A 15,887-nucleotide genomic window follows, 5' to 3' on the forward strand; every position below is an offset into this window, starting at 1 on the left:
CAACAGAAACTCTGCATAAAGCTGTTCTGAAGCCATTAGATCTATCTAGAGCTATTAGATCTATAAACTTGCTAATCAAGTCATAGTGAAAGCGCTAAACTTCTCACTCACAAAGTTTATCAGGTTTGGTGCTAGACTTCTAATTGTATCACCAACTGACATTTTTTGCATTCTCTTGGGCCTTTATAGTACAAGAGACTGAGGTAAAAAGGTTTTGTAGGTTTCTTCTGAAAAGGAAAACTAACAGTGAATACTTCTATTTTGTATGGCCATGATCCCAGGGATGGGCATCCCTTATTTTCATGATGAAGCTAAAATATATTTTTATGGTAGTTTTATGATGTTTAGTACATACACATAAAAGAATAGTGCATCAGAGTATTTATTGACATTTGTTGATTTTAAGTATGTTTCAGCTGTTTGCTTAGGTGGCAGGTATTCTGGGGTCCTGACAGCAGAGCTAGCCCAGTCTCTGATGAACAGAGGCATCACACTTGTACGCAGTGGTTATCAAAATTCTTGGTGTCCTTGCCAACAAAACACACTACAGTACACTGAATTATCATTTTTGTGTCAGTATACCTGAACTATTGGCTACCCGAGTCTCCTGCTGTTTTGCACTGTCCTATTTCTTCCCTCCAGAGCTCTGGTCCCAATGCAGTTTCTGCTCCAGCAGATGAAAGCAGTGTTTCCAATGGGCAGTGCTAGGGAGAATATCCAATGTCCTGCAGTACAGAGGGGAAGCACCACCTGTTCTGCCCTCGCCAAAAAGTCACAGCTCAGTAGCATCACTGCACATACCAATACCTCAACACCTTACAGCAGGTTCTTCGCATTGCTGGGGTTCTCCAGCACCACAGGTTTCCCCTGGGTCAAGTGCGGGCACATAATCGTATTTCTGTCAAATTAGCCAAAGCACAGAGTGTTGTTTGGGCCAGCTTTATGCTTTTATGTTGAGTTTATGTTGGCTTTGGGAGGAGAGAAGGTATCTGACCTGGCAGAAAGTGTGAGTTGTAGAGGCAATGATACCTCATCTGGCATAAAACCTGTCAGTACAAAATTAAGTCATCATTTTTCTTTATTTGAATTGGCAGTCTGAGTTCATTCTGTATCAGCACTTTCATCATGTGTCTGGCAACATTTCTGAGGGAGTATTAACAGCCCTAAAGCAGGATTTACTGAGTTGTGGGACCACAAACTTATTGTTTAAGCTTACTCTGAGATAAAAAGGCAGGAGCTACTGGGTGGCACATTTTACCAGGTTTCAGAACACCCCTACCCACAGCAGTTTTCTAATTAAGAACAATTTCCTCCTTCATGAAAAAAACACCCTCAAAATCCTATCTAACCCATAAACCCCAACCCAACACAGAAAATCTCTGGATTAAAAGATCATATGTAACTTTTGACACACTCCCCCAAATGAAACCTTTTGTGTAAATGGAAAAAAGAATCCTTTCATGGTGTAGAAAGTCAACAAAGCATAAATCACTGTTTTGTTTGTTCTGTTGCTAGACATGCTGAACAAGAAACCACTGCCAGACCTGTGAAATTCTCCAACTAATCCTACCAGAGTGATTACGTCCAATGCTCTTGGAATAATGAAAAAATGTTCAAACATATTCCACTGACTAAAATGTAATGTTTTCCTAGTTACAGTAAGGATGATATGCTAGTTAGAATACTTGAATTAAATGACTTTACATACCTTTTACTTTTCTGATTTTCTACAAATTATTTGAAAATTGAGTGGTTTCAAAACATAAAATAGCTTCTAAATAGAAGGCATTGGGTGAAAGTTGTCTTTCAATATTTCTGTTTGCTACTGAATCTTTGGAATAAAAAAATCATTCTTTTACCCAGTTTCTGCAAAGCACTTCTTGTTTCAGACCCAGTTCAGGCAGCTGAATGAGGTAATGCCTACATCTCCTAGGCCGGGAATGTACTCAGACTGAGCACTGAAATACGTAGGAGGGAAATACCTGCTCTTTTGTAAATTCAGGGTGAACTTCAGCTCAGCTTCCAGATTGCTGTGCTCAGAGGAAAGAATTAGGGCTGCTTGTCTGAACACAAAAAATTCATTTTGTGACTTCTTTACAAAATGACTTCTTCAATTTAGACACTGATGTAAAACTTCATATCAGTGCCCTTAAATGCATTCAAAACACATTACGTATACATAAATATGTTTTAAGAGTTTCTTCTGACAAAATTGCATCACTTTAAGTGAGCCAGTTAAAAACTACCCTGTCCTCAATATAAATACCATTTTCAAATCCTTTCATTTAGAAGCAGGTGCTGAAAAAGCTTTCCTGAGGTAGAGGGAGAGCAGACCCTGGTTATGACTGAGCTACAGTGATCCTCTGAAAAGATAAAAGAACCCCTCTGCACAGTGATCATAAAAACACAGAACTGTCTCATATCATAGACCTGAATAATTTTTTTCAGACATCAAAGTCAGACAAGCATAATTTGCAGAAGTACATTAAATAGTATTTATTGAGTTTGCAATTTCAGGGGCAAAACTATTATCTCAGTCTCAGCTAATCACACACTGTGGCATGTGGCCCTCACGTTCTTTCATCCATTCAACAAATGAACAATAACACGGAACATCATAAAGAGGGGTGTTGAAAAAACAACCCTATGCTATTTTGAAAAAAAAAAGGAAGCAAACTGAAATCTAGTTCTCATTCACAAATACACTTGCCTTCTTGATTAAACATACTATGTTTTTATGGAAGAACAAACTCATCCTCCTGATGTTTGGGAGAAGGTATGGGATGGCTGATCTGAAAATAAAACTATGTAGGAAACAGAGCTTTTCCATATGACCACAATAACAGCTAGATGGGTAATACAGACTTCAGACTGCAAGAGGGAAGTATACTTTCTTCTTAGCAAGTTTCACTGTCTGGTCTGATTCTGTGGGAGCATATGGTTAAAAAACCACCAAGGGCCTACCTCTAAAATCTTACAGGGGAGGTTCTTTTTACCATGGTGACCCTTCTGGATAATTAAAAAAGTAATCACATAATATACACAGAGATTCATATTTACAGAATAAATGGCAAAAGAGGGAATTACATACAGTGACATTTATGTCCAGGCATTAACAAACAGATTCCTTGTGTAGACTCAGGGATTATTCAGAGCTCCTTTAAGAAAGTCCTTTTCTCTGCACTAGTCCTTTTATGTTGCAAATGAGAGCCAGCAGGATGTCTCACTGTAAGAAATAGATGCTTGGTCTCCCTTACACCATGGTCATGACCTTCAGAGAGGCAGGTTGGAACCTCCTTATCTTCTTTTTTAGTGCCTTTGAAGCTTTGATGCGACAGATTTTGGGCACTGGAGGAAGAGGCTTGGAAGAGGCCTGGACAGTCACGGACTGTCTGACTGAACCTTCAGGCCAAATCAGCTCACTTTCATCCCCCACATCATAGTCAAGAGCAAGGCTGCTACTGTTGCTGCTGCCATCCCAATCACCTTCACTGGATTCACTGTCCCCAAATCTGTTGGTTGTGAAATCACTGACCTCCCCTTCACTGGTCTCTGCGATGGTGGAATGAAAGAGGGAAGCACACTCTGCAGAGTACTCAGAGTGGTCTGACTCGCTTTTGGCACAATCGCCGTAGTGCTGACCCTTGGAGTGAGCCCTCATGCTGACAGTGCGCAGGATGCCAGCTCTCCCCGCTGGCTGCCTTGGCGCTCCCGGTCCAAAGCTGTGAGACAGGCTGGCCGGGTGGGCCTTGGCAGAGATCTCCACTGTGGACTGCCACTTGCGCTGCTTCTTCCTGTTGGCTGTGTCTGCACAAGCTGCTTCCAGGGAATACAGTGCATTGGCAGAGGCTCCGTAGAGCTCTAGCCTGGATGGCACAGTGGGGAGCCTGACCTGCACTGGGAACAGACTCGACTCTGAGCATGATCTGCCAGCCATGTCACCAGAATACGAAGGTCTCCGCATGAGGCTCTTCACTCCTTGTGGTCTTTGGAGCGGATTCCACTCAGCAGGCAGCTTGGTGGCCCCATGAGACCCTCTCACCTTCTCCATGCAGAAGGCTTGCTTCCCAGGTCGAACAACTTTTTCACTGTTCCTCCTCTTTATCTTCACTGCCTTTGTTTTGGAGCTGGCAAACTTTACCCGGACTTGATGGGATTCTGCAGGGACAAAATGAGCACGGACAAACTCAGCTCGTGCCACTCGTTCACGACCCCCAATGTAAGCCAACTTGGCATTGCCACACCTTTGTTTTTTGGGTGGCAGTTTTTTGGGTGGGACAGCTTTAGCATTCCAGGTGTCTGGGCTAGAGTCCCCTTGACACAGCTGTGAGTAGGACAAACTGCGCTCCACACTGCTCTCTGTTTCTTCTGCCAGAGGAGAGCCCTTTGCTGCTGACTTGGCAGGATAACAACTATTCACAGCTGATGGCTCTATGTCAGGTCCAGTGGATGACTGCTCGTCATTCATACAGCTCATGATCTCCTGCTGCTTGGCACATTCTCCCTCTGGCACCTCTCGTGACAGCTTCCCTTCAGCTTTGCTACTCTCCAGAGAACTTGTCTGCTTTTCCAGCTGGCTACTGCTGCTCTTAATTTTCACTCCACCAGTGCTGGGGGTTATAATGAGTCTCTGGTGCATTGCGGCTGGCTGGTTCTTTGGTAAAACCCACTCACTGGCCTCAGCCCGACTGCTCCCTTTGCATCTCGTCAGCTGCAGTAATTTATTGATGTAACCCCCTGGCTTGATCTCAGTGGTTGGCCCAGTCTTAATCAAGCTGGGACCTGTTGTACTAGGCATAGGTTTGCTGGGAGGAGTTTGGAAGTCTGATTTTGGGGATGTTGTCACCAGGGAGAAAAGGGGACTTTGTAAAGCCACTGCATGGAGGGGGCTAGGGTAAGGATACACATCTATGCCATTCTTGGAGACCAGGTCATTCTGGAATTTGGGGTCCAGGCTGAGCAAGTGCATGTCTTCATTATTGCACAGAGGCAAAATGGATTTAGGATCCATTTCTTTCTGAAATCTAGTGTCCGCTGGAATGAGCTTTTCCAAGTCACCTATATAGTGGATGAAAATAAAGAACCTAATTAAATCACAGACAATTACAATCAAGCTGGTTCATGCTAAAAGTGCTGTATCAGAGACGTGATAGCTTTTACTAAAATCAGTAGCATGGATAAAGAAAGTAATTTCAGTCTTCCAAGGTCAATTAATTACTTCAAAGCTTTTATCACCTAAGCACAACAGAATTTTAAATGCCTTTTAATGCCAATAATAAAACTCTTACCTTTGCAGGAAATTTAAATTGTGCTACTTGGATGAAAGTAAATCTATGCATGTACAAAAAAATATCCTCAGACCAGCAGGAACCCAACTAGACAAAACCAAGGGATTATTTTTATTTCTTAGCAGAGAAGCTGTAGAAGAATGAACTGAAGAATCTTTATTTTCACAGAGGAAAAAAATCTAAGGCTAACTACTCAGGCATGTGGGAAGTGTAGTCTCTGAAGATGACATTTATAGACACCAACTCCTATCTCTTCTCTTGTGGAGTACTGTCAAGGGTGCTGTAATTTACTCTTCTGGACTGCAGAACCCTCCTCCCAGCAGCATCTCCTATGTATAGAGAGGAGAGGCTGTGTTCTTGTGTGAAGAAAGGTTCTTCCATCCAGACATGTCATTCAACAGAGCACTAAGGTGCTGTGTTACCTCTGGGAGCAAGAATTCTGGAACCAGTTAGCTTGGATTTCTCTGTACTACAATGCAGACTTCAGTGCCAACAAATCCTCAGTTAACCAATTTCGTGGGTGCTTCATGCTATCATGAAACTCAACCATCACATTAAACCGCATCATTCACAAACTATGTGAATAGTCACACGATGACTACTTATGTCCTGTTAGAGGAAGCTTTTAAAAGATTGCAGAATTCTGGGGTGGTCTGCAGTGGGCTACCTATGCACAGACCTGCCATGACAAAGGTTAACAACCTAATTTCATAATAAAAATCCTTTAAGAAATTATTGGCAGTGTGTAATGCTGCGCTCTTTTGCAAACAACCAGGAAAGAGTCAAAAGCATGCTGTGCTTGCAATGTCTCAGCAAGCTTTCTGCTTGCCAATGAAAGAAAATGCAATTGGTCTGTACTTGCAATTTCCTCTAAGGAGAGGAAAAGATAAATTTCTTCCCCTCTCCAAATGATAATTTTCTGAAGGAAAATCTTGCTTCACTTCCTGCAATATGGTCAACTTTATAAGAATTGTTTCTTCAAGGCTATACCCACTGCTATCCCACTACTTTTGTTTTTCACTGCAAAGGAAGCAAGAGGCTTTAGCCAGGAAGAAGGGCTGAAGGAGGTCTGAAGTCTCTCTCCCACACCCCTGCTCAGTATCAGCTATCCGTTTTTGTGCTAGTCTATATGAAAAAAAAACCAAAAAACCAAACATAAAGCCCCTGTAGTCTCAGCAACATGTTTTAAGGCAGGAAAGTTTCTGAGAGAGCAAATTGTGTGCAATGTGAACATGGAAGCCATGGGTCATTAAGCTCAGCTTCATCCCCAGCCTTTGACAAGCCTTGAGAAGACTTTGCTTTTGTGCTGTAATTACTGTCATCCCTTCAGGTGTGTCTACACACCTAAGTATAGAATAGGTGGTCTTTGTTTCTGTTCCAAGCAAGCCAGAGGTGAGTTAAGCTCAGGTCAAGTAGCTGTGGGAATGATTCCAGAGTGGCACGGTACTTGAAATGACATTCCCCATAGCTTCCCTGTTTCTATAATGGAACTGCTACACATCTTGCTGGATCACTCTAACACCAGATTGCTTTGAGGCTACAGAAGAATCTGTGATAAGAAGTGATATGATGTCACTTTACAGAAGGTAAACAAGAGATCTGGAATATTAATAGACTTGTCCATTGTGTTGAAGGTATGATGCAAATTCATGGCTGATCCACTTTTAGGCTCATGCCTGCTCTCTAGATAGTCAATTAACTTTTGGCATTTTTTGTCCCTAACTGTACATCATAAATTACGAAAAAGAGTCATTGTGTGAGTCAAGATTAATTTGTGTAAATAGAGAATTTTGAGTTTACTTGAAATCCTTCGTACATCCCTGCACTTTCACACAAGGTATTTCAAATACTGAAACTGAAGAAAAATGTCTTAATAGTCTTTACAATTTTATCTCATACACTAGAGTATTTTTCCATTTCTAAATGCATAGGTCCTCGTATTTGTTACTGTCTCATCTACATATTTTTTATTGATTCATTCTAGTAATTTTACTGTTTAAAAGTATCAGGAGTATGGAGATAGGGAAAGTGAGACAGTAAACGGTTTGGTTTTGTGATTTTGATCCACTCTCACTTTGTGTATTGAAAACGAGAGCTATATATTAATTACACATGGCTAAACAAGGTCCTAAGGGTAATAACCAGCAATCTGCCCTTCTCTTGAATGAAGTACCCAGTTCTGCTATCAATTACCTGTGGAAACAGGCCTTGGTCTGGACCTGGCAGGAGTCCCAGAAACATCTCTGCTTGTTGCAATCCGACATCCATCACTGACATAGGTCCCCTGCTGTTGGAAGCTGGTGGTGTGCACAGTAGTTTCATCTGCAGATTTGGGTCGGTAATCAAACACACTGAGCCTCGTTTTAGGGTGTTGAGAGCTGGGTAAGAGACTGGTGTGGGATGAAGAGATAGACTCACTGTACACAGAGGTGCAAGAATTGGAGAGTGAGCAGGAACCACCATCACTCAGGTCATAGAATCCTGCAGAGTTAAAATAAATAGGATATGTTGAATTTACAGCAACTAAACATGCTCTGTAGAAAAACAGTGCAGAGGATAAAATAAATCTTCATTTGCTATGTGCCACAAGCCTAAATTTGTGATCATTTATTAAGGTAACATCAGCAGAGGTATACTCTAATTCAACCAACCTTCACTGGGCTTCTGCATATTTACTTAGGCCCTGAGCCAGCTTGGCACACACATGCCTACTTAGTTCTGAGGGTGGGATGGGATGAAGTGCTGCACCATCATGCCCAGTTCTTCACTGGGGAATGTCTTTGGGGATTATGATGCAACTGGTGTAAGACAGGGGCCTCTGACACTGTTGTAACTTGTACTAGGTGCATACAAGCATGGATTGGATGAGTGGATTGGTTAGAGCAAAACTAGCTTGTGATCAGAACTGCCAAGTCTATGATAGCTGGAATGTCTAAGGGCAGAGAATGGAGACTTCTCTGTCCAAGTATTGAGACTATCTCCAGTAATTGTGCAAGCATATACAAAAGGCTTTGTATAAATTCAAGGTAGGAAATTTTATTATTCCTCTCTAGAGCAGAGAAGGAATATTTTCTTTTGAACTATGTGCATGTGTCTAAACACACAACTCCTGAACTTTACTTGCACTTTTTACACGCTCTCTAAGTACCAGGCTACAAATGCGTATGTTGTATGCAAAAAAAAAAAAAAAAAAAAAAAAAAAAAAAAAAAAAAAAAAAAACCTTTTCCTTCACCAACAATCATCTCCTTGTCTCACTGAAGACTTGAGGCTTTGCAAAAACTCTCTTTAGAAGAACTACTTTCATTGTCTCTGACTAGATAACAGAAACCGGTTTTGACAGACATCCTAGCTATAAAACTCTGCAGTACAGCTCTCTCTGTGAATCAGTGCAGAAACCTGATACCCAGTATCTTTCTATGAGAGCATTACTCTGTTGGCATAGTTTTTCTCAGTGTCTTTTAATAGTGCTGGTTTGCTTCTACATAAATTAATTTGATAGGAGCACTGCAATAATGATTTTCAAAGCCCTAGTGAGGTTTAGAACCCTTCCTGGATTCAAGCAGAGTGTTGATATTGATTTTGGTCTCCACTTCTTTTAAGTACTCTAGCTATTTTACCAGTGGTCATTCTACACTGCACAAGGTAATTTAATAATAAATCTGTCTCCTTCTCCTTCCATGTGTGGCTACTAGGTTCATTAAAAAAAAATCCAGAAAGAATATTGCCTGAGTAAGTGAGCACTTTCTAACTAAATCAACTTTGCAGGAAAATTCCTAGCAGCTATGTGAGCCCCCTCTGTGATGACTATTATCCATGTCAGCCATGGGGCACCGTTTGTGCCCAAATAATACAGAGAGTTTTGCTTAGCAGTCGACACTCTTCAGTTCTCCTAGCACCATACTCCTAGAAATAAATAGCCAAGCACACATTACCTGAGCTGGGTCGGCTGTCACTATCCAAGTATTCACTGGAGGTCTTACTGACGTCCAATTTCAGCTCACTTATTCGCTGGTCTAGCTGATCCAGGTGGCTTTTCAAGCCAATATCCTGTCTCCTCAAACGAGACTAAACCAAGGGAAGAAGGAGGTAATGAAGAATAATCACAGTTAGAATCTCAGCAGGAATGCATGAATTCAGGCCATCTGTGACAGCAAGATTCTATTCTCATGAAGTGTTTTCCTTAGCTACTGTTCCTTAGGACTGTTGCAGTTGGCTCTCTATAACGAGACTGAACTAATGGACAAGGACAAAACATTTAGTTTCTTAGTGTATATTGTCTTCTGCCTAGCTAAACATGTTCTCAAAACTCACTCTGAAGGTACTTATTTTAACTTTTGGCTTTCTTGTTATACCCGTGGCAGGAACTGTATCTCTAAATATGACAGAAGTCTTTGAAGTTATTAACATATTCTTATTGCACCACACTTTGCCATACACTGTCTCTGAGCCCAAAAGGAGATAAACGTTATGGATTGTCTGCATGAACTCTTAAGATCTGCCAGATGAAAGGAAACTACTGTGGCTGAGGTATCTTATTGCCCTACCAAGTAAAGGCAGCATGCCCACTCTAGTAAAACCCTCGGTTTTGATGACACATCTTTATAGTTGAAAGGATACACTGCAAGAATTCTGACATCTATTTGACTGTAGGTTTTCCTTGTTTGTCTTGTGGCCAGATATCTCCACCCATTTCCTGGAAGAAGATGGCATTTGAATATGGTGGGGAAATTACTATATTTAAAATAAATGGTGAATAATCCTTCAGAAGCCAGCAACTAGATCTGTTGCCTACTGCAATCACTGACCAGGCTGACCTGAGGTAATAGCTCCTGCAGTTGCTCCCCCAGTATTTATGCCATCAGCTTGGCAAGGCAGATGCCCAGTGTGAGGTACCAGCCAAAGAAGCACACTTGTTTCTGTCACAAACTTCTCACGTAGCACCTGGCAAATTATCTAAAGCCCTGTTAGGCAGCTTCTAATTATATCACACCTCACCATCCATCCTACAGTACATTATAGAAAGGTGGTCTCTTGAAGTATGTTGTAAAGTTGTGCTCAATGCCTTCAAGGGGATGGGTTTCCACTCAGTAATGATAAGAAAAACATTATTAAGATTGTTCTTTATGTATACATTTCATATTTAAAACACAAGTGGAAATTCTAGCAGCATTTCCAACCTCAAATATATAAAAATAAAAAAAATCTAGGTTCCTTGAATTAATTAAAGTATCTTAAATTACATCAGAAAATCAAGATCAGTATGTGCACATTTTTGCCTCCTTCCTTTTGTACAAATTATTCAGCTTTTAACATTTGCATAGGTTTCTCCATAGCTATGAATACTAAAAGAAAAGAAACCTAAGATCCTAAGGAAATCCTAAGTAAATTATTAGAAATTGTAAGGAAAAAAATACAGATGCCCTGAGTTTCACAAGAGAACTCTTGAGGCTGCTGATGCTGCTGAGAAGAAAAAAAAAATAGCTATTTTTTAGCATGCTTTTAAAGAGGACTGGAGGAACATATAAGACACACGAAATAAAGCCCCTTTTTGTTATTCACACATCTAGAAAGGTTTAAACTCAAGAGGCTCATTACTGCTTCCTAGAGAAATCCATAGTGATTTTCCCTGATTTTCCTCTTCCTGTTTCACATAGAAAAAAAAGAAGGGAAGAAATGGATAATAAACAAGATTTTCTATTCCATCTGAATGATGGATGTATGACCTCCTCAGTACTACTTTATTTCATGGTAAAAAAGCAAAACCATGCCATGCCTTCTTCAATCCCACCTACTCAGGAAATCACAGAGTTTTGTTTCCATGGCTGGAATTAATTGCTTAATGATTAATGTTTTGCCAGCCAATCCCTCAGTCTGTGGTTTCTGATTAATGACAGAGAGGCCACAAGGCTCTCAGGTATTCAAACATTATTTATTATACCTCCAGGTTCTGTCTGCACTTTCACAGCATTTTAACCAACACACATAATTTACATCATCATTTTTAACCCTTTTATGGTGCCTCACACCACTGGGTTTTCATGTTTCCAGCCACTGACCCCGCTTTGATCATTCAGTTAACTGCTTCTGCACTTTATACTACCCATTTTTCAGAAGGAAGAACACTCTGTAAAGAAGGCTCCTTTACATCAACACAAGCGGGCACCCAAATTAAGGTACCAAAACCTACTGGTCATACTTGACTATTCTTCTCAACTATTAATCTCTTCAAAGTCAAAGGGGAGCTGTTGACACTTCTTGGTTATAGATTAGCATCCTATAATTCTATTAATCTGACTTCATTCTGGAATGCACAAAACATAGCATTCTCTTCTAGTTTTGCACACATATAGGTCTTTTTTTAACTGATGGTGCAAAGCAGCCAGTTTCAGAGAGAAATTACTATCCTCTATCCCAGACACTTGTAATAGAGCAAGGTAAAATTCCTTCCAGAAGGAATTCTTTCTCTCAGCTGACAAAATTTTGTTATTTAAAAAAAATAAAATCCATGGTTTAAAAGATGATTTCTTCTATTTAAAATTATCTAAAGGGGAAAAAAATCTGCGTAAAATGCAGGGTACCGAGTGTTTGTTTTTATCTCTTCAGTGTATAATGTGTCCCTTCTCACATTTTTGTAACATCATAAACCACCTGAAAGCTTGCAAAACAAAATAATCAGATTCAAATAAAATAAAATAAGGTTTATAAATATGTCCTCTGAGGAAAGAGCTGAGAAAATACTGAATGCTGCAGCCTTCGATATCTACCTACACTGACAGCAGTCATAGATTTCTTTCTTTGCATTAGCCTGAATTTACATCTCTTCTTTTTCCTCTTGGTCACCATGATACAGTTTGGCTAACAGAAGCTTAGCACCTTCAGGGTCTCTGAAAGTGGGTGGCATCACTTAACTCAGTTCCTCTTCTGCTACAGAATTCACCCCACCTGCACTGTAGTAATTTGCAGTTGCCAGAAAATACCTTGGCCACCAAAAAGAGCCAGTGGTTAGGGCAAAAAAGGGCAAGACTGTTAGGGGTAGCAGACTGCCTATAGAAGAGTGCCAGAAGGCCAGCTGATCGCTGCCCCTGGTAAATGTTGGGAAGAGACTGAGATTCTAGAATGGCATCCACGCGTGGTGCCTACAGCATTTGATGGTTCTGCTCTATTATTCCCAGTAGTCAGACTCAAATCCTTAAGGTTTCTGCCTCTGCTCTCCTGTTTCTCATCCTACCATTACAGAAGAAGTCTGGCTTAACTTTTTATCTGCCTTGTTTCCATTGCTAAGATGCCCTGAGCCACTTTCAGCTGACACAGCTTTCTCATTTTATGTTGTGAGGATGAAACGTTTTATGAATTAAACTGTGACAATGCTAAAGCTCAGGGCTACAGTCCTCCTTGCAATCTGGAGCAAGGTGCACTGCAAGGAAAAGTTACATTTACACTGTTAATGAGTTTCTCAATCTGAAAGTTTATAGAGCAGCAATCACATACTGTACCCTCCATGGGCCAACAACAACAGCTGCTGTTGTTGCTGAAGACATATTGAGCAATGCTATGCTCTGCATTTTCTGTTGCTTTCAGTTTTAACTTCATTTCCCGCAATCATGAACAGAACTTTCATGGGTTTTAAGTGCAATACACTGTTCATGAGTCACCAGGAAAGTTTTCAGCCTCTGGTCACTGAGATCCTAGATCTGTGAAAAGCCTGTTTTCAACTGGGTTTACTTTGCTGTTAAGGAAATTTGAGGTATGCACCTCTACTCAGATACACACCTGCAATTTGCAGGGGGAAAAACCCAATAAAGCTACCAGGAGGCCTGAACAGTACAGTTTGAAAAGCCTCCAGGACCCATGGGTCAATCAGAAGAGCTCTGTATTACTACTTTAAGCACAACTGTATTTTTGCTGAAGAACCTGTACCTGGATTTATGTACTTCTGAGTCATTCTTCTGAAGCTTTATGAACACTTCCTTCCCAGGCACCCCAAGAGACACATTTCCTATAATTGCACTGGCACCTACTGGTGAAATCTGTCCCTCTCTGGAGGTGTGCAGTTATTCTTGAGTCCACTCAACACATTTCTGAAGGGCAGCAGTTAAAGGGTAGCCTTTTTTCCCTTCCATTTTAATGGCTAGTTTCTCCCACGTTCTTGGAAAGCCTTGTAAGGTGCAAGTAAAATTCTGACAAATTAATCTTCTATTTTAATTTGAAAAATATTGTGACAAATGAGTAATTACAGCACAACAGCTGACTTGAAAAAAAGTGCAGTCACTATGATCAGAGCTCATTGTGTGATCCTGTTACCCCACTGGCCTCAAACAGGCAATAATGCCTTCAATTCTTTTGCTCAATTTAAAAAAAAAAAAAAGTAGAGCCATTAGTTAAGACTACCAATGATGGGTAATCAAGTGGCTGGCTGTCCACTTGTATTTTCTTAACTTAATCAAGATATGCCTGCTGCTGTGTTTTCACACAGTCGTGGCTAGGTTTCCCTGAAAGTTAAAGCCCATTTTATCCTGAGATGCTGCCTGAGAAAGCTGCCTATGGGGAGTGAATAACCGTTCTGTTTCACACCTGATGGATAACTGATGGCCAAGACTTGCACCAGTACAGCGAGGGAAAAGATTCTGAACTAAGTCTGAGTTTACTGAAGTGTGTAATTGCCTATACTAGAGATTAAAGCCCTTTATGCTTTGACTGTTGTCTCACCTATAAAACTCGTTTCAGCTACAATTCAGAATTGTTTTTTAGCTTCAAAAAAAATCCCTGTGTGAGTGGCTGGTGCAGCCACTTCAAATACAAGGTCTGGCATTCAGTTATTCTCCCCTTTTGATCACGCAATCCGTAGAAAGAACAAAGTACTCCCGTCCCACGGAGCGTTTCCTGGCAGATCAACTCCCACTGCCGCACAGCCGCCCGGGCAGACACCGGTGCGCGTTCACAGGTGGAGGCGCAGAGGTGTGCGCGCACACACCCACCCAAACCCCCGAGCGCTTATGTAGGTGTATCTCAGCCCGCGTGTCTCTTGATCTCCTATGCAAAGGGCTGCTGCCATTGAGAGCTGAGCGCAGTTTTACACAAGTTAATCATCGCCTACTCCTCGGCACCTATGAATGAGCTGCGCCGGGTTAACAACTTCTCTCCAGCGCTCCCGCTGGCACGGCGCCCGCCGCCAGCACTGCCCGCTCCGGGCTGCCCGGGCGAGCCCAGCCTGAGCCGCGGCAGCGCCCGCCCGCTACAGCGGCTGTGGCGGGGCTCGNTGCCCTCGGTGCCGGCACGGCGCCGGCGGCTCCCGAAGGGGAGCCGGGTGTCTGACCGCCCAGGGCCGCTTCTGTCCGCCCGCGCTCGGCACCGCGGCTGGGCTCACAGAGCCGGGCAGCGGGGCGTCCCGTCCACTGCGGTCCCTTACCAGCTGCTCCTTCAGGGCGCAGAGGGTGACCTCCAGACGGTGCTCCTTGATGTGGGCGGACAGGGGCTGCTGTTCTCCGCCCGCCGCCGGGCGCTGCGGCATGGCCAGGGCGGCCCGCACCAGCTCCCGCTGCTTCTCCCGAAGCACCTGGAGCTCCTGGAGGCCGGCGAGGGCCGCCTGCAGCCTCTCGCCCACCCGGCCGCGATCCCAGCCGCCCGGCCGTGGGGCGCCCTGCAGCATCGTCAGCGCTGGGCCGCGACAAGGGCCATGGCAGAGGGGCAGCGGGGAGGATGCGGGGCTGCTCCCGCTCCGGGCCGTGCCTGCACTGAGGTCCCCTCCCGCCCCCTCCGCCGCTGGCACCGGAGAGAGTGAAGCGGAACCGTAGCGACTCCTGCGATTTTGGAGGAGAGGTGGGGACGACAGAGGGAGGGCGGGAGCGAAGCGAAGCGGCTGCGGCTTCAGGCAGTGCCGAGGCCACCTTTCGGGTGGAGACGCGGGGCGAGGAGCCAGCGCTCCCATCCTCCGCCCCGCGCGGGGGCGGCTCTTGCCTGCCCCATCCCTGTCCCTGCCTCTGCCTGAGGGGCTGCCCTCGCCTCGTCCTCCCCCCAGCAGCGAAAAGGGCTGGGATGCCCGCCCTCTCCCGACAGAGACAGGGACTGAGAATCGGCACAGGGCGCCGGGGTGAGAGCGCTCGTTCCGGCCGGGAGCGGTCCCCGGAGATGCTGCGGAGACCGGAGCCGAGCCGGTGTCCTAATGCTGCCGCGTGTAAATTAAAGTGATGCGAGGATATGGTGCGAAGAACGTGGCGCTTGTGACTCTATCCCTTCTCCTCGTGGCTGGCAGTGCCTCCTGCCAGTCACAGGCACAGCACTGGCACCCATCTTGCTCTCCAGAAACCGACCCATCTGGGATCTCACTGCACAAGTTCGCTGTCTTGTACTGAATTGTTGATTCTCACTTTGGAAGCAGGGCAGGGTTCTGTCTTGTGAGGTCAAGATGTAGTTCATTCCCCCCTTAAGTCATTTGAGGGGCTCAGGATGTGGTTTGAATTGGACATGAAAACACAGTTGGCCATGCAAATTCAAGACTGTCGTGCTGTTGCTACCAAGAAATGTCAGCATTTAAAGCTCCCAAGACAGACAGCTGCAGTTTCTTCAGAGGTAGATGCTTACAGTCAGCAAAGACAGAATGC

At 43.5% G+C, this 15,887-nt stretch overlaps 1 protein-coding gene across 1 annotated transcript; it reads right to left on the reverse strand.

Moving 5' to 3' along the window:
* Positions 1 to 2,481: 2,481 nt before the first annotated feature.
* Positions 2,482 to 15,220, reverse strand: DACT2 (dishevelled binding antagonist of beta catenin 2). The gene is made up of 4 exons (XM_041402071.1): positions 14,696 to 15,220; positions 9,222 to 9,354; positions 7,482 to 7,769; positions 2,482 to 5,058 (listed from the first exon to the last, which is right to left on the reverse strand). The coding sequence occupies exons 1-4, from the start codon at positions 15,212 to 15,214 to the stop codon at positions 3,254 to 3,256; spliced, it is 2,745 nt and encodes a 914-aa protein (XP_041258005.1). The 5' UTR covers positions 15,215 to 15,220; the 3' UTR covers positions 2,482 to 3,253.
* Positions 15,221 to 15,887: the final 667 nt, after the last annotated feature.

This window comes from Onychostruthus taczanowskii, unplaced genomic scaffold, assembly GCF_017590055.1.
Source record: "Onychostruthus taczanowskii isolate IOZ18803 unplaced genomic scaffold, ASM1759005v1 scaffold191, whole genome shotgun sequence".
Classification (NCBI taxonomy): Eukaryota; Metazoa; Chordata; class Aves; order Passeriformes; family Passeridae; genus Onychostruthus; species Onychostruthus taczanowskii.

Excerpts from the sequence above, each read along its gene's own strand:
- DACT2 (XM_041402071.1), bottom strand. The coding sequence starts at position 15,214 with ATGGGAGCGCTGGCTCCTCGCCCCGCGTCTCCACCCGAAAGGTGGCCT. Across the intron at positions 7,770-9,221 it reads TGACAGCCGACCCAGCTCAG|GATTCTATGACCTGAGTGAT; the intron begins GTAATGTGTGCT and ends TTAACTCTGCAG. Across the intron at positions 5,059-7,481 it reads ACCAAGGCCTGTTTCCACAG|GTGACTTGGAAAAGCTCATT; the intron begins GTAATTGATAGC and ends TCCACTATATAG.